This window comes from Nyctereutes procyonoides, unplaced genomic scaffold (genome assembly GCF_905146905.1).
Source record: "Nyctereutes procyonoides isolate TBG_1078 unplaced genomic scaffold, NYPRO_anot_genome, whole genome shotgun sequence".
In the NCBI taxonomy this organism is placed as follows: domain Eukaryota; kingdom Metazoa; phylum Chordata; class Mammalia; order Carnivora; family Canidae; genus Nyctereutes; species Nyctereutes procyonoides.
Genome location: NW_026575125.1, coordinates 16,123,032 through 16,150,318, shown reverse-complemented (window position 1 = coordinate 16,150,318; position 27,287 = coordinate 16,123,032). Strand labels below are relative to the sequence as shown.

At 36.2% G+C, this 27,287-nt stretch overlaps 1 protein-coding gene across 7 annotated transcripts in view; it reads left to right on the top strand.

Moving 5' to 3' along the window:
• RPS6KA3 (ribosomal protein S6 kinase A3) overlaps nucleotides 1-27,287 on the top strand; it is a 111,082-nt gene that overhangs the window by 71,927 nt on the left and 11,868 nt on the right. For all 7 annotated transcript variants that reach the window (XM_055338222.1, XM_055338225.1, XM_055338224.1 and 4 more), the window contains 13 exons: nucleotides 648-685; nucleotides 888-1,030; nucleotides 1,207-1,277; nucleotides 9,704-9,792; nucleotides 10,214-10,278; nucleotides 10,353-10,455; nucleotides 12,373-12,497; nucleotides 15,324-15,449; nucleotides 18,170-18,259; nucleotides 20,207-20,365; nucleotides 21,872-22,033; nucleotides 25,190-25,266; nucleotides 26,208-26,325. In XM_055338222.1, coding sequence (XP_055194197.1) covers nucleotides 648-685; nucleotides 888-1,030; nucleotides 1,207-1,277; nucleotides 9,704-9,792; nucleotides 10,214-10,278; nucleotides 10,353-10,455; nucleotides 12,373-12,497; nucleotides 15,324-15,449; nucleotides 18,170-18,259; nucleotides 20,207-20,365; nucleotides 21,872-22,033; nucleotides 25,190-25,266; nucleotides 26,208-26,325 — 1,366 coding nt within the window. The remainder of the gene's footprint in view (nucleotides 1-647; nucleotides 686-887; nucleotides 1,031-1,206; nucleotides 1,278-9,703; nucleotides 9,793-10,213; nucleotides 10,279-10,352; nucleotides 10,456-12,372; nucleotides 12,498-15,323; nucleotides 15,450-18,169; nucleotides 18,260-20,206; nucleotides 20,366-21,871; nucleotides 22,034-25,189; nucleotides 25,267-26,207; nucleotides 26,326-27,287) is intronic.

Sequence of the window (27,287 nt, the reverse complement as noted above, 5' to 3'; positions counted from 1 at the left end):
CTCTCTCTCTCTCTCTCGAATAAATAAAATCTTTAAAAAAAAGAAGAAGAAGAGGACTGGATAGGGTGCACCTGGGTGGCTCAATCAGTTAGGTGTCTGACTTTTGATTTCAGCTCAGGTCATAATCTCAGGGTTGTGAGATCAAGCCCCACATCCAGCATTGAACCTGGTTAAGATTCTCTCTTGCTCTCCCCCTCCCCTACTCTAAAAAAAAAAGAGGATTGGATAGAAAAGCTAGGAAAGAGTGACTGAATCAGATGCCTAGAAAATGGCAGCTTTAATTCAGTTGACTTAAATATGTGGACCCTCTGTCTATTGTGCAAGCACTAAGGATTTCAGTTAGGCCACTTCTGCAGAAAGGTATTAGAGCAACTAGAAATCAGAGTATAGGTTTTGGCTCTTTTCCTAATAGTTTTCAAGTGCCCTTATACACCTTTATAAGGCTTTTTGCCTTTGTCCAAAAATTTTCTCCTTTTTTATATTTGCCTTATTCACAATACAAAAAAATATTTTATTTTATTTTATTTATTATTTAAAAAAATATTTTAAAATAAATGTGGTGATCTGACACTTAACACAGCAGTTTCAGGTCTAGGGTCTATAAATATCTACTGGTTTGAAAAGATTTTCTGACTGTTTTCTTTCAGCATACTTCTTGATGAAGAAGGTCACATCAAATTAACAGGTAAAAAAATCCTCATTTTATTAAAATATTCTATATAATTTCTTTTAAGGCTGATTATGGTGCAAATATTGACTAGCACATTGTTTTTAAAAACTCGGATTAGAATTTTTAATAATAAATGTAAATATTGGAACTTGAAGTTTAAACTTTAAGTTTGGAAATTATTGTGGGATATTTATGAATTTGATATTTATTTTGGCAGATTTTGGCCTAAGTAAAGAGTCTATTGACCATGAAAAGAAGGCATATTCTTTCTGTGGAACTGTGGAATACATGGCTCCAGAAGTAGTTAATCGTCGAGGTCATACTCAGAGTGCAGACTGGTGGTCTTTTGGTGTGTTAATGGTAAGGATTGAGGTGTTTTTTGAGTTCAGTAATATAGAAAAACTATAAATCACTTGTTTTTTTATTCAGCAATTTTACAAGATTTGATTTTAATTAAGATGATGCTTTTTTACTTTCTAGCCTTGAGATTTTATGCTTATTGACTAATACCTCTGATGATATTGCCCTTTTTGTAGTTTGAAATGCTCACTGGTACACTACCTTTCCAAGGAAAAGATCGAAAAGAAACAATGACTATGATTCTTAAGTAAGTACTCCCTAATAGATATGTTTTAATGAGATTTAAAAATACTTCAAAGTAAAATAGATTTTATTCATCGATATTATGACATTAATATTGATGTGTTTCAAATATGAACAAGACTCATAGATTTAGAATACTCATGTTACTTTTCTTTTTTTGCCACACACATGTTGGAGCCTTTGGCCTTTATTCGTGCCCCCCACCAAGTACCGCCAGAGACAAGGCTCCTGCCCCAAGCAGAAACACTGGGGGTCCAGGGCTCTGGGTTATATCCTCCAAAGGAATACTCATATAATCCTCATGTTAATGCTAACATATTGAAAGCTTTACCTTTGAGATTTGGAATATGACAAGGACATCCATTATTCTACCTCCATTCACATTGTCCTGGAGATACTAGCAAATACAGTAAGGCCAATAAAAGAAGTAAGGTTTAAGGTTTAAAAAGAAATAAAGTTGTCATTATGTATGTAACATGATTGTGTCCATAGAAAATCCAAATCTTCATATACATTATTGGAATTAATAAGAGTTGAGCTAAATTGTTAGATAAAAAATCAGTAAATAAAATCTATTTCAATCTGTATACTAGCAACAGAAAATGGAATTTTTTAAAAAGTATTTACAATAATATTAGAAAATCTCAAATAACTAGGGATAAACCTAGCAAACGTTATGTAAGAACTCTATGCAGAGGGATCCCTGGGTGGCGCAGCGGTTTAGCGCCTGCCTTTGGCCCAGGGCGCGATCCTGGAGACCCGGGATCGAATCCCACATCGGGCTCCCGGTGCATGGAGCCTGCTTCTCCCTCTGCCTATGTCTCTGCCTCTCTCTCTCTCTCTCTATCATAAATAAATAAAAATTAAAAAAAAAGATTTAAAAAAAAAAAACTCTATGCAGAAAACTTCGGAAACTTTAAAGAAAAATTTAAAAGACCAAAATAACTGGAAGGTTGTACCATATTCACATTGTGACAGCCGTAGTGTTGTAAAGATGTGGGTTTGTATAGATCAGCATTTTCCAATAGAAATGTAATGTGAGCCACGTACATAATTTTAAATTTTTTAGTAGCAACATTGAAAAAGTAAAAAAATTAATTGTAATATATTTTATTTAACCCAGTATATCCAAGATATTTTCATTTCAACATGTAATCAGTATTAGAAAATGATTAATGAAATATGATTCATTTTTTCATATTAGGACAATATGTCATTGAAAGAAGTATAGAAAATAGATTTGTGCAATAAAATAGCCAGGTAACAGACCTATACATATATAGACATTTTATTTATGACCATTGGAAATTGCAGAACACTAGGGAAGAAACAGCCTTTTTAAATAAATCATGCTAGAAAAATTGGTATTCATATAGGAAAAAGATAAAACAATCCCTACCTCACACCACACACAAAATCATTTCCAAGTATATTAAAAATATACATATATTTTAGTATATGTGCTGCCAAAGTGAGCACACATATGTATTTTCTTATATATGTAAAAAGGCAAAAAAGATTCTAGAAGAGCATAAAGGTGATGATCTTTGGGTTGGAAAAATAGTCTTCGGATACAGAAAGCACTAGCTGTAAAAGACTAATAAAGTATTATTACATTAAAACTGATAACTTCTCATCAAAAGATTCCATTTGAGAGAATAGAAGGCAACATTTGAGACACATCCAACAAAGGGCTTATATCTAGAATATATCAAGAACTCCAATCAATCAGTAAGAAAAAGCCCAATAGGAATGTGGGTAGGAGACGTAAGGACTTCACAAAAGAGGATATTCAATGGCCATTAAATAGTTGCTCACCCTCATTAATCAGAAAATGCAAATTATAACCACAGTGAGTTATAACTACATCCCCACCAGAACAGCTAACAATAAAAAAACTGGCAATATAAAGTGCTAACAGGATGTGGAGCAGTAGCAACTTTTAACCACTTTGGAAAGCAGTTTTTTGACCATGTTCCAAAGCCAAATAATATATATGCCCTCATCCAATAATCCCATTCCTAGGCATGCACTCAATTTACATGGATCAATTTACTTGCACATCAAGAAACTAGAACAGAGATGTTCATAGCAGCATTATTTGTAATAACCAAAAAGTGGAAAGTGGATCACTGGCAGTAGAGTGGATTCATAAATTATGCTATAGTTAGTCATAGAATGAGATACAGCAGAGATCCTATGTAAATATTTTAAGCTTTGCAAGCCACATACAGTGTCTGTCACATATTCTTATTGTTTATTGTTTCCAACATTTTAAAAATGTAAAAACCTGGGTGCCTCAGTGGCTCAGTCAGTGAAACCTCTGACTGTTGATTTCAGCTCAGGTCATGATCTCAGGGTCACAGGACAGAGCCCCTTGTTGCACTCTGCCCTCAGTGCAGAGTCACCTTGTCCCAATCCCTTTATTCGTCCCTGCCACTCACACATACTCTCTCTCTCAAATAAATAAATACAATCCTTTAAAAAAATGTAACAACTGAGACAGCTGGGTGGCTCAGTCTGTTAAGCATCTGCTTTTGGCTCAGGTCATGATCCCAGAGTCCTAGGATCGAGCCCCATGTCAGCCTCCCTGCTCAGCAGTAACCTGCTTCTCCCTCTCCCCGTCCCCCACTCGTGCTCTTGCTCTCTCTTAAATACATAAACAAAATCTTTTTTAAAAAATGGAAAAATCATTCTTAGCTCTCAAGCTATACAAAAACATCTGAGGCCTTTGGTTCAGGGGTACAGTGTGCCATACAGCAAAGAAAATGAACAAACCACAGTTATGTGCAGCAACTTGGGTAAATCGCATTAAGAATGTTGAGCAAAGACAGTTCAGACACAAAAGAATAAATAACTATATGATTCTATTTACAAAGTTTTAAAGCAGACAAACTAAAACATAATTTTTAAGGTCCATATTTAAATGGCAGCAGCCAAGGCAAAGTAAGAAAAGTGGTTACGTTGAATGAGGGGTTCTGGCAATGTTATATTTCTTGGCCACAGGACTGTTCACTTTGTGGTAAATCAGTGAACTGTATACTTTGGTGTTGGGGCTGTGCCAAGTTTGTTTGCACTTTATGTTATTCTCCCCAATAAAAATGGTAAAAAATATTTGCTCGATAAATGAATGTTCCCTGAACCTTCTTTACTTCATCTATTCGGGCCCCTTCTTTTCAGTGAATAAACATACTCTAGTGTTAACAAACTAACTCTTTCTTTGACCTGGCCTTGTTTTCAAGTTTGTGTACCATCTTCCTGCATCCTTTGAGCACAAAGCCTCTTTAAGGAGTAGTCTGTGCTTTCTTTTTCTTTTTTTTTTTTTAATTTTTATTTATTTATGATAGTCACAGAGAGAGAGAGAGGCAGAGACACAGGCAGAGGGAGAAGCAGGCTCCATGCACCCGAAGCCCGATGTGGGATTCGATCCCGGGTCTCCAGGATCGGGCCCTGGGCCAAAGGCAGGCGCCAAACCACTGCGCCACCCAGGGATCCCTAGTCTGTGCTTTCTGTTACCATTTCTTGGCTCCTTTTATTCCACAACCTGTTGATTGTTCATTACCACCACTCAACTGAAACTCCTTTTATTATGGTCACCAGTGATCTGGTTGCTTAAACCAGTGGCAAATTGTTAGGTGACTCTCTGCACCGTTTGTGGACACGATTCATTCCACAGAAGGTTGAGGTCTTGCTACATATACTTAGGATGCAGTGTGAACAAGACTGACAGGATCTTCTGTGGTCTCACAGAGCTTGCATTCTATTAGAGGAGACAAAAAATTAATATTTGAACACATGAAGATAATAATTCCAGATAGTAATAGGAGCAATAGGCATAATAAACCAGATTATTCTTCAAATGTGAGGGAAAGGGCAGAAGCAGGAGCCATTTAGATGAGACAGGTAAGAAAAGTGTCTCTGGGAGTATTTGATGCTATTGCCACCTTCTCCCTATTTAGATCTTCCTACTCATCTGCTTCTCCTCCCTCCCTAACAGTTTCTCTTTTGGTCTCATGCTTGACCATTCCTTCTCTGCCTGCTTTTCTCTGTCTCTGCCTGCTTTTCTCTGTTTAATTATGAAAACTTTCTTTTTTTTATGAAAACTTTCTAATGTAATTCACAAAAATAGGATTAATACAGTGAACATATATATCTGTCATGCTGATTCAACAGTCCCTAAGATTTGCCACATTTGCTTCATCTGTTTCTTTTTTCTTTCTCTTTCTTCATTGAAATATTTTAAACATTCCAGACATGCTATTTCTCACCTACTGCAGTTTGCATCACTGTAAAGTATGGATATTTTCTTACATAACCATACCTAACAAGACACTGCTAAGTATCCACTAATACCAATTCTTAACCAGATTTTTCAGATTCTCTCCGGAACTGTGTCTTTACAGTCCCAAATCACATCTGAACATTTCATTTCTCAAGCTTCTGTTCTTCCAGAACACTCTACCCTGTGTTACCTACCATTTACTTGTAGAAGAAACCAAGACAGTTTTATAGAATTCCACTTTCAGAATATATCTTGTCAAAAGACGACCTCTTGGTATATGAAACAAAAACCATAAAGCCGATCCTATCACTTACTACAGTAAGAAAGAGAGCTCCTGATCTAATAGTGTCTAAGCAGCACAGACCAGTGTTCTTACATAGGGTTTTGGGCGAAGGGTAGAGTTCAAGAATTGGCAGATTTTCAGGGCCATAAGTGGGTTGACATCATCTCTAAGAGTGGTTACTTGGGTGGGACTGTTGTTGATCACTTGGCACTCAGGTGTGGTTGCTGGAGTCAGCCCATTTTTATCTGGTTGATTTTCACAGATGAAGAGCAGTTACTGATTGGTTGGTTTGGAAAAAACAAAAACTATGCTCACCTAGGCAAGTTGTTTTTGATCAATTGAATGAATTTAAAGCCAGTTCTTGTGGCTCTCTTGTTAACATGGTGACATAACAATTAGCCTTCTAGGAGTGTTGAAATTGTTTTATTCTCCTTATAATATTGTTGAACTTGTTCCTTTATTGAATTTCTGGTTATTTTTTGGCAAAATTATTTCATAGCTCATGCTGCACACATGAGCCATTGCATCAAATCAGAAGGCTTAGAACACCTGGTTGCCCCACTTTAAGTGACCAGTTCCTATAGTTACATCTGATCCCTCTGTTGCAAAGTTCCTTGGCAGATTTTCAACTAGTGGTTTCAACCATTGGTAACCATTAATTGAAACAATTATTTTATTAGGGATTCAAAAATAGTGATTTTCTATTACTTTTATTCTTTCTTCATTTATTAGCTGATATTTTCCAAAACAATGAACTTTCTCTCATCAATTAGGGCTCTTTAGTTACCTTGAAATAAGGCTCAAACAAGAAAAGCAGAATAAATGTTTGATTCTTTCCTTAATTATTTCCAATTGCCAGAGCCCTGGTTACCTCCAGTGGGGATTGTGTTGAAAGAGTTGGGTTTTATGTTAGTTTTGACTATAACAAACCCATGGGATTTGATAATCAGTGTGATTCAGCATTTACAAACAATTGCATTCATTATTTTTAATGCTCAAATTGTTCTTTTTCTGACCACTGTTTTAATGTTCTTGTTCCCCAGGGTTTCATCTCTGATATGCTTTTCTTCCCTTCTGTGCTCATTTCGATCTTCCCTATAACTACTCTCAGCATTTTAATTATTCTCAAATTACTCTTTCTTACCTTAACCAGACATGAGACCTGTATTCGCATTTACTCACTTGCTTGGCTCTCCAAAAACATGATATGTATGACTTAACATCTTTAAACTAGATTTATCTGTTTGCTGTTCTTTTTTTCTTCTTGTGCTTTCAATTAGCCTCATTTCTAAGTACCCCATTTCCCAAGCCAGAAACCTGAAAATCACTCTTGATTTCTTCCCTTCTCTTGTACATACAGGTATTGGTCAAATTTGCTTTAAGAAATATTTCAGTGTCCCAGGCTTTTCTTTGCATTGTACTGCTTACAGTTCTCAGATCATGGTGGTCTCTTACTTACACTATTGAGTCAAGCTCCAAAGTAGAATGCTTACAACCTACCACCACTTCCCCCTCCAGATCAGTCTATACTGCCCTTGGAGTTACCTTGTTGAAAATAAATTTGGTCATGTTATTCCACTGTTTAAAGACCTCCGGTATATCCTTATTACCTAATTTGGCAGTATTTTCCCAGATTTGTTGAACAGAATGCTCCCCCTACAAGATGTGAATAGGTCTTCTCTGGAAAAGAGGTACTGGGAGCAAATGTTTAGAAAAATACTGATTTCTTTACTTTAGATTTTTCAGCCTTTTATATGCATGTACTTTATTCTGTGTTTCCAACAAGGGGTATAATAGATAGCATTCCACAAATCCACTGGATCATGAAGTATTTTGTTGTTGCTTCTGAGTATCTAGAGAAATCAAGGTTATTTAGTAAGATGTTGGGGGAACACTGGCCAAGTGAATAAATTCTCAACCTTTAAATTGCATTTGAGGGGATCCCTGGAAGGCTCAGTGGTTTGGCGCCTGCCTTCGGCCCAGGGCGTGATCCTGGAGGCCTGGGATCGAGTACCGCGTTGGGTTCCCTGCGTGGAGCCTGCTTCTCCCTCTGCCTGTGTCTCTGCGTGTCACCCTCTCTCTCACTTTCTCTCTCTCTCTCATAAATAAATAAAATCGTTAAAATAAATAAATAAATAAATTGCATTTAAGGCCTTTCACAATCTCTCGTGTTAAATTAGATATCCCCTGCAGGGGAATCCCTGGGTGGCGCAGCGGTTTGGCGCCTGCCTTTGGCCCAGGGCGCGATCCTGGAGACCCGGGATCGAATCCCACATCGGGCTCCCGGTGCGTGGAGCCTGCTTCTCCCTCTGCCTGTGTCTCTGCCTCTCTCTCTCTCTCTCTCTCTCTCTCTCTCTCTCTCTGTGACTATCATAAATAAATAAAAAAAATTAAAAAAAAAAAAGATATCCCCTGCAGTCTTTCCATATGTCCTTCTGAATATGCCTCTTCACGTACTAGGTTTATCCTTGGGTTATCCATCTCCGTCTTCCCCCACTGACTTGATGGGGTGCTATCTTTATCTGTATCCTCAACACTAAGGAATATCTGGCACATAGTAGCTCAGTAACAACTCACTGAATAATAAATGGATCTATTTCTCAAATAGACCTTTCTCTGCTAGCCATTTCCCCAGCTCTTTAATTATTTTCATACTTAGAGGATCATTAGTTTCCTTAATTTATAAATTAGAAAAAAATAAAATTATATATTAGAGCTGAAACTGACCTTCAAGCTCATTCAAGCTGGTGGGTTTCAGACTGTACCTTAGACTCTTAGATGTTCCACAGACCTCTTTCCCACCAGCTCTTCTTCCCTGTAGGGCTATTAAAGGGAATGGGAGGAAAAAATAGGCATATGATGCACATGTTCTTTTAGCAGTTGTAAATAGTGGATTTCTTAAATTCCTTTTGAAAAAGGGTTCCAAAGCTACATTTTGGGAGCCATTGATCTAATAGTCTCCTTGCTTATAAAGAAGTGATAACAGACCCAAGAGAATTGTCTTTTCCCAAGGTCACAAAGTTCTTAGTAACAGTGCCAGAACTAAGACTCAGATGATCTTAAAAGCAGTGCTTTTTGCAAAATTTATAAAAATGGAAAAGTTTGTTAGAATATTATGGACTGAAATTCTATTAAGTGTTCACACAAAAACCTATATACAAATGTACAGAGCATCTTTATTTGTAGCAATCCAAAACTGGACACAATCCTGCCCTTTAATAGGTAAATAGATAAACTGTGGTACATCCATGCCATGGAATGCTACTCAACAACTAAAAGGAATGATTTATTGATACATGCAACCTCTTGGATGAATCTCAAAGGAATTTATGCTGAGTGAAAAAAGGTTACATACTTTATAATTATATTTACATAACATTCTTAAAATGACAAAATTGTAGAAATGTAGAATAGATTTGTGATTGCCAGAGGTTAAGAATTAGAGAGGGAAGGAGACAGGTGTAGTTATAAAGGGACAACATGAGATATGCTGGTGGTAATGAACTATTGAGTATCTTTACTGTGGTGGTGGATACAGGAACCTATATATGAGGTAAAATGGCATAGAACTTACACATTGAGTGAACTTACACAATTGGTGCAGTTAAAACTGGAGACATCTGAGTGAGGTCAGTGGATTGTATCAATGTCAGTATTCTGGTTGTTATAGTATACTATAGTTTGGTAAAATGCTACCATTGGGGAAAACTGGGTAAAAGGTATACAGGATCTATTTGTATTATTTCTTACCGCTTAGTATAAATCCACAATTATCTTAAAGTAAAAAAGATTAATTTTAAAAATTAAAAATAAAATACAAATACCTCCAAAAAATAAAATGTTACTATGTGGATTTATTCTTTAGAGCCAAACTTGGGATGCCACAGTTTTTGAGTCCTGAAGCCCAGAGTCTCTTACGAATGCTTTTCAAACGAAATCCTGCAAACAGATTAGGTAAAATTTGTAATTAATTTTTTTTGTTTTTTTTTTTTGGTTTGTTGGTCTTTGGGGTTTTGGGGTGGGGGGAGGTGGATATTTGTTTTGTTGTGGAATTATGATATATTAGGACAAATATTAAAAGCAAAGGCCTGATGCCTGGGTGGCTCAGCGGTTGAGCACCTGCCTTTGGCCCAGGGTATGATCCTGGGGTCCCAGGATCAAGTCCCAAATCAGTCTCCTCACAGGGAGCCTGCTTCTCCCTCTGCCTCTGCCTGTCTCTGTCTCTGCCTCTGTCTCTGCCTCTCTCTCTCTCTCTCTCTCTCTCATGAATAAATAAATAAAATCTTTAAAAAAAAGCGAAGGCTAAATAAAGTATATATTCGTCCTTGAAGTAAAATTACCATTTAATCAAAAAATTTAAACCATTTTTTGATAGGTGCAGGACCAGATGGAGTTGAGGAAATTAAAAGACATTCATTTTTCTCAACAATAGACTGGAATGTGAGTATACATGAAGATTTGCTTGAATTTTTTTTATAATTAATATATGTCTAAGTCTCTTTTTTTTCCTCCAGAAACTGTACAGAAGAGAAATTCATCCACCTTTTAAACCTGCAACTGGCAGGCCTGAAGATACGTTCTATTTTGATCCTGAGTTTACTGCAAAAACTCCCAAAGGTAAGGAGAAAATGTGAAAACCTAAATATAACAGTGTGTGTGCGTGTGTATGTGTATAATACTCATATCTCCCCTTCATACCATATCCTTCCTGCAGTAACTAGATAATTAGTAAATCCTTTACAGCATTTTATAGCAGTCAAGTTCCTTGTTAAATCTTTTAGCAAATTAGGTTATGCCTTAAACTTTGGTACTATTTATGTGAAAAAAAAATCTTTAGTTGTGTGTTTATTTACCTGTAGCTATTTTTACATGAAATAATCTTTAGTATAGATAGTACTCTTTAAAACTTTAATATTAGTTAGTATTTTGGAAGTACTTGTTTAGTTCAATTCCAAAACATAACTTAAACTTTATATGAGGTGTGACCATCTCAAAATGATTTATATCCTGTGTCATGCTTTATTCTAAAATTACATAAACATTGACTGTTATAGAGAAATTATCTTTGAAATGGTAATCTGTATTTCATTAAATTAGTGTATGCATGCATGTAATGGTGTGCTCTGCACTCTAATACCCTGTTGTTTAAGTGTACTAGACCCCAGGTTTATCACTGACAAACAAATAAATAAAAAGTATATTTGTATATATTTTCTATACAGTATATCACTTAAACCTCATTGTAAAGCTTTCGAGACAATATCCTCATAATTTGTGTTAATAAGCATTGATGGATGTTTATTATTTTTATTAGACAATCTTAGAAATTAGGATTAATACATGGACAAAATTTCATCAAATATATGAACAGTGCTATGCATAGAATTGGTGATATATGGTAATGTTTTACTTTACTTTCTCATTACAATTTGGCCTGATAGAGGAAAAATTTCAGAAAAGAGCAGTTCTATATTGTATTCTTCCCAGATTGGTTCTCTTAACAGTGGTCTTCAGTATAATACTGTTACATTGAATTAAAATGCACTAAACAGTATTTATTGCTGAGAATATCAAGCTGATGTTAAAAAAGAACTTTGTATGGAGTTGATATTTAAATATATTTGCCTGTTTGGTTTTTGCTTTCCCTTAGCCTTTATAGCATGATTATAAATATCAGTATGCTTAATTGTGTGTTTATATTTATGAATTATACATTTGTTATGCATGCTTTTATTGTTTTTATAGTGAATATTATATTTTAAAAGCATTTTTCTGTTTTTGTTACTGCTAGTAGATTCCACATAAACAATCTGAGTAACAATATATGTCATGTCATAAAACATATTTTAAGGACTGCATACCATCATTGTCTTAGAAATTATTTTCGTTCCTTATATATATAAATATAGTAAATTTTAACATGTAATTTAGATTTCCAGATTCTGATGTTGTATATTGAGGCCATCAGACTAAATTCCTTTCTCCTAAATTATCTGTGGATGAACCCTGTATCTCCCTCTCACCAGGATCCATAGCATTTTTAGGTTATCATTTAAGGTTGCACCATCTAATATGGTAGCCAATAGTCACATGGGGTTATTTCAATTTAAATTAATTTAAATTTAAAATTTTGTTTCTCAGTCACACTAACCACATTTCAAATGGTTAGGAACTGCATATGGCTACTGGCTACCATATTGAACAACACAGATAAAGAAAATTTCTATCACTACAGGAAATTCCATGAGACCGTGCTAATTTAGAATAACATTAGCCTAGTAATTTTCATCGATTTATTATATTCTTCAATGAATTAGCTATTTTCTGGGCTCAGAGGAACTTGGATGTTAGAGTTGTGATGCTAATAAGCCATCAGGACAGAGCTGATTGAGTGTTACTGAGTTATCCTGGAAGCCCTGGATGCCTAAAAAGTGGAATTCCAGAATAAGAGAAAGGTCATACTGTCAACAGTTCTTCTTCCCTTAACTTACCATTCAGAGTATTACCTTCTTAGTAATGTATTATTCTTTTCAGATTCACCTGGCATTCCACCTAGTGCTAATGCACATCAGCTTTTTCGGGGGTTTAGTTTTGTTGCTATCACCTCAGATGATGAAAGCCAAGCTATGCAGACAGTTGGTGTGCATTCAATCGTGCAGGTGAGTGAATGTCTAAGTAATTTAAAATTTGAAATGTTGTAAGATATGATTCACTATGTGAATAATTAGATTTGATCTGATGATTTTAAGTGAGCAGCTTAAAATACATTTTATATCGTTGACTTACTCTTAGAAATTCCTTTCATATGCCTTTAAAAAGATAGGGTATCTGGGTGGCTCAGTTGGTTAAGTGGCCAACTCTTGATTTCTGCTCAAGTCATGATCTCGGTGTCATGAGCTCAGGCCCAAGGCCAGCCCCATTACTTGGTGGGAAGTCAGCTTGACATTCTCCCTCTGCCCCAGTGTGTGCATGTGCTCATGCTCAGTACCTCTCTCTCTCTCTCTCTCTCCCTCTTTCTCTATCTCATAAATCAATCAATCCATCTATCTTTTTTTATAAAGATTTTATTTATTTATTTATTCATGATAGAGAGAGAGAGAGAGAGGTAGAGACACAGGCAGAGGGAGAAGCAGGCTCCACGCAGGGAACTCGACGCGGGACTCGATCCCAGGACTCCAGGATCGCGCCCTGGGCCAAAGGCAGGCACTAAACTGCTGAGCTACCCAGGGATCCCCCTATCTATCTATCTTAAGGGAAAAAAGATTGCATGCACCAGAGTCCTGGATACTGATCTAACTTGAAAGGGGAATTCTAAGAGAGTTGAGATACGTATCACCATCTTGTCTCTACACTCTTCTATGCCTCAAAATGTTTATCAGGCCTAATTTGTTTCATCTTCTGCCTCTGTCAGGTCAGCCTTGATGAACTAAGATCTCCTGGTTCCCTGATGGCTTGGAACAGGGCTCAGCAGATTTGTTCTGTAAGGGCCAGTTAATAAATATTTGAGGCTTTGTAGGCTATATGATCTCTGTTACAACTACTCAACTCTGACAGTGTAGCATAAAAGCAGCCATGGACTGTAGCTAAATGAATGAGTGTGGCTGTGTGCCAATAAAACTTTATTTATAAAAACTAGTATTAAAACAGATTTGGTCCATAGGCTATACAGTTCGCCAACTTCTGCCATAGAAATGCATAAGAAATAAAAGTGAACTTCAGCCTTATATTTTCCAAGTTTTGTGTCCTTGTTCTTTTGGAGTCCCCGTTGCTATTTAATAGAAATGGTTATAGATACTACCTTAGGATGTCCCCCACCCCATTATCCCATCTGTGTATCAGAGTTGGAGAATGAAGTAAAAGCCACAGAAGCAGGTTTCCAGATGTCTGTATGCCTGTAACACGAGACTGAACTAGTAAATGTTATTAGAGGAACACAAGTAGTACAAACCATTAGATGTATTTCTTCCCATCCTAGTATCATGGAAGGATAAATTTAATTCATCTTCTGAATTATAGAGGGAACTAGATATATCTTTTGAAGCACTGATTGTTTTTAGGGCACTAATTAGTGCTTGGATTTGCTTAATGATGAATTTGCTTGAAGATGAAGTTGCTTTTGCTCTCAAGTTTTCTTTTTTTTAATTAAATTTTTTAAAATTTATTTATTTATGATAGTCACAGAGAGAGAGAGAGAGGCAGAGACACAGGCAGAGGGAGAAGCAGGCTCCATGCCCCGGGAGCCCGATATGGGATTCGATCCCGGGTCTCCAGGATCGCGCCCTGGGCCAAAGGCAGGCGCCAAACCGCTGCGCCACTCAGGGATCCCTACTCTCAAGTTTTCTTCGCAAGTTAGTCATCTTGCTTTCCACTTTCTAGAAAACCAATTTAAACACTAGTTTTTAAATAAATTTCATGGTTAAAGTAGTTTGTTCTTTTTACTATAGCAAGCATGTGATGTATGGCAGGTTTTTAAGTTATAACTTCTGTACCTAACATAGAAATCACAAACATATATTCTACGGAATTCAAATTTTAACCGATACACAGTTTGTAGACATTGGTAGGCAGGAGGCGGGTCTCCTTTCAGTATCGCCAAGGACAGCACAACTTCCCTCAGCCTGCTTATGAAACTACTAATTTACTAGGCATCATCCTACCATATGTTATCAGTCCTTAACCTATTAATAGCTTCTCTAGCAGAAATGTATTGAAGCTTTGACTTGAGAGTGGAAAATGGAGGGCATGGCTACTGATAATCCACAATGACGATAATAGGTGTCACCTTCAAATATGTTATTTTTATTTAATCCTCACCATTACCCTCTAAGAAAACATAGTTTAGGGTTGCGCAGTCTGCAAGAGGAGCATCTGAGACAAGAACCCCGATGTTCTAATTCTGAATCCTTCTAAATCTTTTCTTCTATACCAGAGACTTTAAACTTCTCCCTATTTGCAAAAGTACTTTAAAAGACCTAGCATCAGTTGGGGAGCGCAATACGGCTCAGTCACAGGCAACCCCTTACCAAGTAACTCTGCATTTTCTGTTTTACATATTCAAATTTTTTAGCATAAGCTTTTTCTTAAAAGCCTATTTCTTGCTGTACATTTTATGGCAGACATTCTAAAATACACAGTTGTGGGGATGCATGGGTGGCTCAGTTGGTTGAGCATCTACCTTTGGCTCAAGGCATGACCCTGGAGTCCTGGGATCAAGCCATACGTTGATCAGGGAGCAGGGAGCCTGCTTTTCCCTCTGCCTTTCTTTCTTTCTCTCTCTCTTTCTGTGTCTCCCTTGAATAAATATAAACTATTTAAATAAAATACACAGTTGTGGAAAAATAAATGCTGTAAAGATTCATTTTTAATTTTTGCTTATATTCCTTTATATTGTTAATATCAGCAATGCATGAGTAACATATTCCTCTATTATGAATTATACCATTGTCATTACAAAACTCTTTGTCAATTTATAATTGTGTTTGTAGCAGTTGCACAGAAACAGCATTCAGTTTACTGATGGATATGAAGTAAAAGAAGATATTGGAGTTGGCTCCTACTCTGTTTGCAAGAGATGCATACATAAAGCTACAAACATGGAGTTTGCAGTGAAGGTAAATATTTTTAGATTTAAAATTCAACTCTGGGGTGCCTGGGTGGCTCTGTTGGTTGAGCATCTGACTCTTAGCTCAGGTCTTGAACTCAGGGTCATGAGTTCAAGCCCCATGCTGGGCTCTATAGTACCTAAGGTCCTCTATGCCCAGCATGGAACCTACGTTTTAAAAATTAAGAATAAATTAAAAAATAAAATACAGCTCTGACAGTTGTTATTCACACATGTCAGTACAAGTTAAAATTAAATTTTTCTTTGGCAAATGTGCCTTTCATTTTTTTAAAAAGGTAAATTTAAATATCTGCCTAGCAACCTTCAGGAATCTCAATTTGGAACCATGGATTCACCTGTAAACTAAAGGCAGGTAGCGTACCTTTGGTTTGCTCAAGGCAGTAGTACATCTGACTTGATTTTTAATACCATCTTCTTACTCTAAAAAGTAATATGGGGGCATTTTGTGGTCTTGAGTGTCAGGGACTTCCTCAAGATTGTATGCCAAATTTTATGTGTTTACATTTTTCTGGCAAAAATGTTCATATTGTCCTTCACATATAAAAGGATCTGTGAACTGATAAAAGGAAAAGACCACTGTTACAAAATTTATTATCATTAGCTATTTTAATTTCATTGTTTCATTCATTGTTTTAATTTCATTCAAGACAATAAGAATTTTTGAAGCCAAATCATATGGCTCTATGATAAAGTTTGAATTACAGACCTGTAACTGTAAGTGAAAAAATACTACATTCAAGTCTCTGCCTTTTCACTTCTTGGGATGGTAGTCATTGCTCTCCCAATACAAGCAATTTAAGTAATGTCTAAGGCTCTTAATTTATTTTGGACCTTAGAACTGGTCTGTAAGTGTGGGTAGCTCATGTTTACTTACTAGGAGAGAGGCATTAATTGTTTTTACTTCTGTATATCCATCTGTCTTTCTAGATCTAATATGATTTCACTGTGCAAAAATAAAAATAAATATGTTTTATATATGCATAGCAAATATCTATGAAAGACACACACATACACAAAAAAATTATTACTATTCTAAACTTGGATGTAATTGCTTTAAAAATCATCAGTGTCCAGCTTTCTGTCAGATATAAGGATAAACCATAGAAATGCATGTTAATTTGCTCTTCTCCTACTCATTGCTCTTAGTGAAATCTGGGGTACATAGGAATTTTCAGATTGCTTACGAGAAAGGAGAGAAGGTGAGTAATGCACATGATGGGCAGTTTAAGGATGTGTCTTGCCTCCATAAACACATCAGAAAAAGAGCAGAAATACCCTGAGGTACCCTTTGAATTACAGAAACCAGGAACAGTATACCAAAACCTCAAGAATATCTTCAAGCTATTTGTGGATTCTTGTGACTTAAATTAGATTCATAAAATCAATCCCAGCACAGCTTCATTCTGCTGAAATTACCACAAATCTAAGATCTACAAACACATGTATGTGATATAAGCTCTGCTCAGATTAGCAGATCAAAGAAAATGTTGCTAGGAATAACACCTCCCAGTGTGTTCTGGTTTTCAAAAGACTAGTCCCAGATCATCTCCCTTGAATTAGGATGTCTATTCCATATACCTTTCCTCTTAATCATCTATTTGCCTAATTCCACACTGTCATTTGCATTTGATTACAGTGTACACCTATGTTTGTATTCCCTGTTCTCCACATACAGAACTGTTTTACAACTAAATCCATTTCAGATAACAGATTTGATTCATACTTTGAGTTGCAAGCTTTTTCCTAGATTGCTGGAGCATTTGAGTATTTGTTGTGTACATTAATTACTAAGCTTTTTTAAAATTGAAAATATAAAGGTCACAAAATTTGTTTGAGACTACCCTCTGGACAAAAGAAAGCTGAACTTGTCTTTTTAAAAATATAATATCACTTTAACAGATTAAAACATTAAGAGATGTATTTTTAAGAAGCAGCTGACCTAAAAGGGTTGAAAAGCTACATTAGTATTTTATTTTATTTTTAAAGATTTATTTATTTATTTATGAGAGAGAGAGAAAGAAAGAGAGAGGCAGAGACACAGGCAGAGGGAGAAGCAGGCTCCATGCCGGGAGCCCGACGCGGGACTCGATCCTGGGACTCCAGGATGGTTCCCTGGGCCAAAGGCAGGCGCCAAACTGCTGAGCCACCCAGGGATCCCCTACATTAGAATTTTAAAGGGCTTTATCATAATAATTAAACTTAACTCTAGCCAAGTAAAACTCTAGGTGTGGTTTCTCTGCTTAGCTTTCTGCCTAGCTTCAAAAATAAGTTTGTTCTACTTAACTGTTAATTAATTTTTTATAAGTAGCTTACAACTAATGGGTTATTCCATTGAAGCATTTTATTAAAGGAAATAAAGTTAATTCAATAAACAGATGCTAGTGGCAGTATTATAGATACATCTTGTTCTTAATTATATGTATTGATAAGGGTTAGAAGTTGACTGAGTTTCCAAGGTTTTAAGACATTCGGGGATAGAAGAAAAACACCTTTTCTTGGCGCTTTTGAGTGTTTAGTAAGTCCTAAACTTAGACTGGCTTTCAAATTTTGATTAAACAGTCTGGCCAAGTACTAGAATAAAACTGGTTGGTAAATGGCTCATATGTCCAGTATTTATGTAAGATAATACCTAAGGTCTGTAGCTGTGAATACTTAAGGTTCGTGACCTTAATAGTTCATGAGATTTTATGATAAATATTTGCCTTTTAGATTATTGATAAAAGCAAAAGAGATCCAACAGAAGAAATTGAAATTCTTCTTCGTTATGGACAGCATCCAAACATCATTACTCTAAAGGATGTAAGTAGTAGATTCTTGAACTCCAGTATTTGAGTCACTTGTCCAGCTCACATTTGGAATGTTTTCAAATATCAGGTGATAGACCAAGAACTTGATAATACTAAGTTTTTAAAAAATTGACTAAGGACAACATTTATAGCATAATTTCAGTTCTAAAGAAAAACATGTTTAATTTTTGTACTTTTGCTTTAAGAAGAAAAGCATTGCTGACATTATTGCTTTTAATATCTATATTTATTGGAACATTTGGGTAGTGATTAGTATTAGGGATTGACTAGTCTCATGCTCCATGTTCTCCCCAGACTGTCTTCCATAGTACTGCCAGAGAGAGCAAACACTTGGATATAAGCATGTTACTCCCCTGCCTACAGTTTATACCCTGCTTCACCTCCAGTCTGCCTTCCTCTGTCTGCAGTGGTTTTCACACTTCCTCTCATACCCCATGCTCCAACCATGCTGCATGTACATGCAACCATGTACATACACATCTTTAAACTTTCCTCCTTTTCTCATGCTGCTCTTTGAATATGGTTTCCTCAATCAACAATACCACTTCCTTTCTTTGCCTGGCCAACTACCATACATCTAGAACTTTGCTAAAACATTACTCCCTCCAGGAAGCCTGTCCTGCCCATCACCACACCCCAGACAAGGTATCTTTTCCTTGCTACCTGTGGTTTTTATCATAACAGAGCTGTTGGCAAAGGGTGTGAACTCCCCAGACAGTATTAAATCTTCTCTTGCTGATGGTGCTCACATAGGCTCAAAGGCCGTATCAGAGTTGTAGACCTGATATGTCATGTGGCCAACTAAGCCAGAGGACTTCTAAGATACTTTTTGCCTTTCACCTCTGAGATTTTGTGAATTCCAAAATTTAATCTCCCTTCTTACTAACCCAAACTCCCAGTTTCCTCAGATTAATTTATCACTGCATTGTTAGGAGAATGTTAGCTTGGTTCCATTAAATGTGAAGCTGTGTAACTTAAGTGACTCTTTGATATAACCTCCAAGAATCCAACTAAGTAAATCAAAAAGGAGGTGTAGAAAATACTTTCTCTCATCCTTGCCTTAGAAATTCCCTAAGCTTTCACTGTTTTTACATCTTTCCTCCTTCCTTCATTTCAAATTCTAAAGTCTCTAAAATTCTCCCTACTTTTATTACAGCATCTCCAACATTTTTTTAAACTCTTGTTTCTATGTTTCTACTAGAATAAAAACATTGAGGATGGGTACCTTGTTTTCTCCATTTTAGGGGCCCCAGCACATGGTACCTCTTATGGAGCTAAATAAAAGTGTTCAGTAACCCTGTGGTGAGGGAGAATAAAAGGAACTGAAGTTTAATAAAGGGGTTATTTCAGTTTGGGATTGCCTGGAGTACAATTCCAAAATTACAATGAGCTTTCTATTTCTACGTTAGGAGTAAACTGGTATACTTCTGTGGAGTTAGGTGGAATTTCTTTTCACTACTTAATCTTCCTACTTAATTCTTGCCACAACTTGTCTTTGAGTATAATCAAAACCAGAATAATTCATTGTACTGTGTATGTAAATACAAAAGTTCTGCAATTGTAGAAGTTCCAGGAGAATACAGGCGTGTGTCTTTATTCTAGTCCCTGCTGTCATCGGTAGATAGAAAGATCAAGAGAAACAAACCCTGAGAGCAAAAGTTCAGTGCTTCTTCATATACACTGCCCATAGTTACTTTGATTGCCATGACTTACGTTTCACAGAAGGAAATTACAGTTTATTTTTCTGACATTCAATCTAATCAATTCCTATTTTAATATTCTTGTATTTATAAAATTGTTTATAAATTTTATGCCTTCTATTGACTGTGATCAGTAAAATTTTCCTTGACTATAAAATGAATTTTAATTTCTCTTGAATATGCTAAACTTTGTTCTGAGCTTCAAATAATTTTTTACATTTTGATCTTGAATTTTACAGGTATATGACGATGGAAAATACGTGTATGTAGTGACAGAACTTATGAAAGGGGGTGAATTGCTGGATAAAATTCTTAGACAGAAATTTTTCTCTGAACGAGAGGCCAGTGCTGTCCTATTTACTATAACCAAAACTGTTGAATATCTTCATGCACAAGGGGTAAGTCTTTCCAACATTTTATATATACGTGTACCCACACAAACACACACACACACACATACATACACATACACCTTAACCTTTTTATTAACCTTTTCTTTCTTAATGTTTGGAATAAAATTATAAAGGTAGAAATTACTTTATACATTTATGGAAAATAACTATTATTAGCTTAATTATTCTGCTGTTCTTCCTCTAAATAAACTTCTCCCACTGAACTTGAAGTGATACTTTGAAATCCTAACTTGTTTATATTAAATTCTTAGGCTTCCTAAGAAAAAGTGAGGTCTTCTGACCTGGAAGACCTAATCACTGTTTTTGCTAGGCCACTCTGTACTCTTGAGAACTGGGTCTGTTGCAAGTTTAGAAGCAGAACCAAAGAATCATGGGTTATATTCAGTTATAAAAGGAAATTAAGGGCTTATTTCTTAAGGAGTTTATTTTCAATACATTATTCTCATTCTGTTTGTGTTTGCCCCTAGACGCTAACAAGTGGAATGTGTTAATTTCATCCTACAGCTTCTTGACTTCTAGCTGGTCAAGATTTGCCTAGTAACTAGCTCAAAATTCATGTGACTCTGTATTCTCTGAAGAATTGATGACTTTGCAGTCATCTCAGTCTTCTCTGTTCTTTTCCCATTGCATCAGCAGTAATTAGTTGTCTGGAGAAATAATGTTCTCAATGTTAGGAACTAAAACTGAGGTGATTGATTAGAATCTAGACTCAGAATTCAGTAGTAGAAAAGACATAAATCTGATAAGGAATATCAGTAGGCTTATATGCAAGAGAAATATTAAAGTAAGTAACTAAAGGGGGAAAATAATACAGAACTCTAAAGGAGTAATATCTTTTTGTATGTGTGACATTGTCACTTAGATCAAATAGACAATACTAAAAGTCTGGACTTTTTTTCCTTTTTACTCCTAAACCTCATGCCTGTTCCATTGAGCCTGTTGGTGCAAGTTTGTTGTATACCTCATCATACAAACCGTTTCCTGTACTTAGAATGACCATCCCCCACTGTTCTGGCTTGTTCATTCTATTCTTCAGGTCTTGGATCAGATGTTAACTCCTCTAGAGACCCATCTCTAATCTGTTTATTCTCTGCCTCCCCCACTACTATGTAAGCTCATAGCATGGAAAGGCAAAGATCTTATGTGTCTTGTTCACGATAGTTCATTATATAATACCCTGGCACATGATAGGCATTCAATATTTGTTGAATGATTAACCTAGAGACAGACTATTGCTATTTGCATTTTACCATAACCTACTTAATCAATTGGACAAAGAGGAGGGAAGTACATGCTACTTTTTTCTTCCTCCTTTCCTTGCCCCAGTTCTGTATTAGAGAGTTATATTTACATTATCAGCATTTTATAAGATAATTTAAAGGTCAGCACTCATCATCTTGTTGAGTACGTTGCTTGTCAGTTTGTGAATAAAGAATTTTCCATAATGGAAATGTATTGTTAATATACCTCTTTAATTTGTATTTCAACTAGGTGGTTCACAGAGACTTGAAACCTAGCAACATTCTTTATGTGGATGAATCTGGCAATCCAGAATCTATTCGAATTTGTGATTTTGGCTTTGCCAAACAGCTAAGAGCAGAAAATGGTCTTCTCATGACTCCTTGTTATACTGCAAATTTTGTTGCACCAGAGGTAACTGTGAAATTATTTGCTTCCAGTATTTCAGTATATTTAAAAACTCATTTGGGGGCACCTGGGTGGATCAGTGGTTGAGCATCTGCCTTTGGCTCAGGTCATGATCCTGGGGTCCTGGCATTGAGTCCCGCATCAGGCTTTCCACAGAGAGCCTGTTTCTCCCTCTACCTATGTCTCTGCCTCTCTCTGTGTGTCTCTAATGAAGGAAGGAAGGAAGGAAGGAAGGAAGGAAGGAAGGAAGGAAGGAAGGAAGGAATCGGAAGGAAGGAATAAAATATTTTTAAAGCCTCATTTGCTGTGTTTAATATAGCATAGTTAATAGTTGTTTAATTTAAGACTTACTGAACAAATAATTAAAATAAATGTCAGCTCTTTTTCTTCTGATGGCAATTCATCCTGTCCTCAGCCCCCTACTGCTTAGTCCACTATAATCCTTTCCTTGCTCTGCCTTCTGTCTTCCTACATAATCACACATCTGTAGAGGTCTACTATCACTAACACTTTTGTACTTGTGAGCACATGGAATTAAACGGAAACTAGCTTATTCTCATTCTTTCCTAATCCTTCTAATTTCCTGGTTTAGTCACCATCTTCCTGTATTTCTGAGGCTAATGCATCATGGTCTCTTCTTGTATTTAGCTTCGTAACTAGGTATCATCTGTTATCCCCTAAAATCAATTCAAGGCTCTTCTGTTCACAGAACTACCATCTTAGCCCCTGCTTCCTTCACCATATCCCAAATGACTACTAGAGCCTAGCTGCACCCTGCTACCTCTCTGGTTCTGTGATCATTCTGTAGAAGAGCTCTACAGTGAGTTGCTGAAGGCTTCTTCAAGCACTGCTTTGATCGAGTTGCTTCTTTTCCCCATTGTAGCAAATCTAAAATCCACTGCTTTATCCTCAAGATTTCTTCTTTTTATAATCACTGTTTAAAAAATATAACTATGAAATATGTAATAAAAAATAAGTTACCCCTAATATAGGGCTTATGTGCCGGTAACATATGTTAGCTGATTTCATCCTCACAAATACAGTTTACATATAATAATTTCTTCTCATCATAACAATGTGAAGCAAAACTTTCATTCAAATTTTACAGGAAACCAGGTGCACAGTGAGAGGTTATGTAATTTGAGGTCAGATTTGAGATTCGATCCCAGGCAATATGGCTACAAAGTGTATGCTTTTACCATTAGATATTTCACCAAAAAGTGATAATAGTTGGTAATGTTAGGACATTGGATTATAGAGCTGGATTTCCCCCTCTATTTTCTAAACTTTTTATAATTTTATTACTTTTGAGATATAAAGACTACTTGCACCTGTTCTCCTGGTGGCACCAGAACTAATGAGGGACAGACTTTTTGCTTGTTTGTCCACATATCCACAGCTTCTAACACATACTGGTGTCCAAGCATGGTCACTTCATCTAGCTATCTTGTTTTTCTTCTCGAGTGTTTCATGCTTCAGATGAGCAATCTGCTTCTGGAAATCACTATATAGCTGTTTTGCCTTTGCATGTTGAAATGAAAGTTTTTTCTTCAAAACCGTTTTTTGCTTCAAAGCCTCTAAATTCATCTTCTTAAGGAAATCTTCCATGATTAAATTCTCCTTAGACTTGACTTTTTAACTCTGTCTTGATTTACCACTTAATCACCCAAGTTAAAACTTGGAAGTCTTCCTGAAATCCTCCTTCTCCATTATTACTCTACATCTGGTCAGTCACCAAACCCTTTCCAACTCTGATTTCTGAATATTCTAGATCTCTTTTCCCTTTCCTTATACATCCCATCTCAACTGAGTCCTTCCTATTTTATTTTTACATCTTTTTCTCTCCATGTCATGCCTTAGTGTGGTTCCTCGGAGCCTTTCACTTAGTTTTCTACAAATTGCCTCCTATCAGATGGCCTTGTTTCCAGTCTGTCTTTTTGCCAGCATTTCCTCTATTCCTTGAGTTTCTCTTTTGGTATACACATCTACTTATTTTTATTTCCCTGTTTAATGTTTCAATGACAACAGATTGCCTACAGGAAAATATTTTAATTCCTTAACAAGATATTTATAAAAGTCCTTCTTAGTTCTCTGTGGTGTCCCTACCTGGACACTTGGTCACACTGAATCCTTGCCTGTCCTTAAGCATGCTCTGCTCTCCTTGACTCTGCCCTTTAAGTGTCATCTGCTCTCCTCTGCCTCCTCCCTTTACCTCCCAAATTCTTATAGTCCCAGTACAAGAAGGCTGTAGCCTTCCTTCTCTCTCCATATTAAGAATGAATTGTTTTGGGGCTCCTGGGTGGCTCAGTCATTTAAGCATGCAACTCGACTTCAGCTCAGGTCATGGTCTCAAGGTTGTGGTATCAAGTCTCTTGTGGGGCCCCATGCTCAGCAGGGAGTCTGCTCAAGATTCTCTTTCTCCCTTTGCCCTTCCCCCCACTCACTCTCATGCGCTCTATCTCTAAAATAAATAAATAAATCTTTAAAAACAAAAAAGAATGGTTTCCTCATCTTTCTACCCATAGCACCTTAGGCATAATTTTGTTATAATACTTAACATGTTGAATTATTAACTATATATATGTTTATTTCCCCTGCCATATTTTAATTTTCTTAAGGAAGCAAGAGCATTTTGAATTTATCACTGTTCAAGCCTGATAATAGTTGTTGATTACTAAATGCTCAAGTGAATCATATTTTATATATGTAAAAGTATAATTTTGCACTGTATCATTTGTACTTTTATATGTTCCTAAAAGTTCTATTTTATATAACCATTTCTGCAGCCTCATACAAAATATAAATTCATTTAAATAAGAAACTTGGAAGCAGAGGACAAAAAAGAAACTTCCCTTTAGTTTTATAGTCCTCTATATGCCATGATGGCACTCAATAAATGCTAATTCAAATACCCAAACTAAATTTATATGTGTGTGTATATATATATATATATATATATATATATATATATATATATGTAACATATATATAATTACTTATAGAATATTCTAGAACAGGATTAATATATTGCCTTTTTGTTAATCATGTTCTGTTGAGGTTTTTCTTAACTACATTGATAGAAGATATAGTATAGTTCGGCCTATTCTAATTTCTAAATTCAAATCTCGGTGGTATGTTAATACTAATTTTTACTTTTTCTAGGTTTTAAAGCGACAAGGCTATGATGCTGCTTGTGATATATGGAGCCTTGGTGTCCTCCTCTATACAATGCTTACTGGGTGAGTGAACCATATTTTATAAGCATTTATTCATCAATATATTGTTCAAATTATCTAGTTTTATTTTATTTTTTTTTTTTAATTTTTTATTTATTTATGATAGTCACACAGAATGAGAGAGAGAAGGGCAGAGACATAGGCAGAGGGAGAAGCAGGCTCCATGCACCGGGAGCCCGACGTGGGATTCGATCCCGGGTCTCCAGGATCGCGCCCTGAGCCAAAGGCAGGCGCTAAACCGCTGCGCCACCCAGGGATCCCTAGTTTTATTTTTTTAATCTCTGTGTTGTAGTATCTTCTTTTCATGTTATCTAATAATACAGTCCTGTGGGTGTGTATCTCTTTATATATACTACATTTATAACTATATCATTACTGGGGATCCCTGGGTGGCTCAGCGGTTTAGTGCCTGCCTTTGGCCCACGGCGTGATCCTGGAGTTCCGGGATCGAGTCCCACGTCAGGCTCCCTGCATGGAGCCTGTTTCTCCCTCTGCCTGTGTCTCTGCCTCTCTCTCTGTCTCTCTCTCTGTGTGTCTCTCATGAATAAATAAATAAATCTTTAAAAAAATAAATAACTGATTTACTGATTTTCTGTAATGTACCATTTATTAATATCTTAAGGTCTTAACTTGATTTTTTTCCATTACCTTTTTTGTACACTTATGTTGTAAACATACACTATTTTAAATATTTTATTCTAACGCATCATATCTTAAAATATTTATATTATCATATATTAAGTCTAATTAATATTTCATAGCTTATACCTTGACCTGATGCTTTATGGAGCTTCATGATGTTGATATTTTTCACTTTAGGAGTTTTCAGTAAAGTATATTAATTAAATTAACCAGAGTACTCTTGGATACTACAAATAAATGTGAAGATTACCTACAAAAAAAGAAATTTTACTCATTAACATTTTAATTTCATTATAAATTAGTTACACTCCATTTGCAAATGGCCCTGATGATACACCAGAGGAAATACTGGCACGGATAGGCAGCGGAAAATTCTCACTCAGTGGTGGTTACTGGAATTCTGTTTCAGATACAGCAAAGGTAAGTATGGCTTCCTATTATAAACTTTTGAGAAAATAAATTTTCATAGTCCCTAGTGAGAAAGAAAATATCAGTTACAAACTTTTGTTTATAAAGTATTATTTTGAAGTGATGTTACCAAATAACTTGAACTCAAAAATGGACCAATTATTTTGTTTCCCAGAAGGTAATGGTTTGGCTTTATTACCTGTACATCTAAAACTACTTCTTGCTGACAAACATGATGAATAATAATGATGGTATAAGAAACTCTTTTAACAGTAGAGAACAGGGATGCCTAGGTGGCTCAGTGATTGAGCATCTGCCTTTGGCTCAGGACATGATCCCAGAGTTCGGGGATCAAGTCCGGCATCGGGCTCCCTACATGGAGCCTGCTTCTCTCTGCCTGTGTTCTCTGCCTCTCTCTCTCTGTGTCTCTCATGAATAAATAAATAAAATCTTTAAAAAAAAAACAATGGAGAAGAAACTGAGTATTGATAGAGGGAGGGGTTGGGGAATAGGCTAGATGGGTGATGGGTATTAAGGAGGTCACTTGTGATGAGCACTAGGTGTTACATGTAAGTGATGAATCACTAAATTCTACTTCTTTTAAAGATTTTATTCATTTATTCATGAGACACAGAGAGAGAGAGATTGAGGTAGAGACACAGGCAGAGGGAGAAGCAGGTTCCATGCAGGGAACCCGATGTGGGACTCGATCCCAAGACCCTGGGATCACGCCCTGAGCCAAAGGCAGACGCTCAACTGCTGAGCCACCCAGGCGTCCCTAAATTCTACTTCTGAAACCGTTATTATACTGTATGTTAACTAACTAGAATTTAAATAAAAATTTGGAAGAAAAAATACAAATCTGTTAACCAAAATAATAATAATGGTGGTGGTAATCTTCATGATTTGTGTGTCTGTTCTGTGCCTCACACTGCACTTCACCTAAATCATCCCATTTAATCCTCTTAACAAAC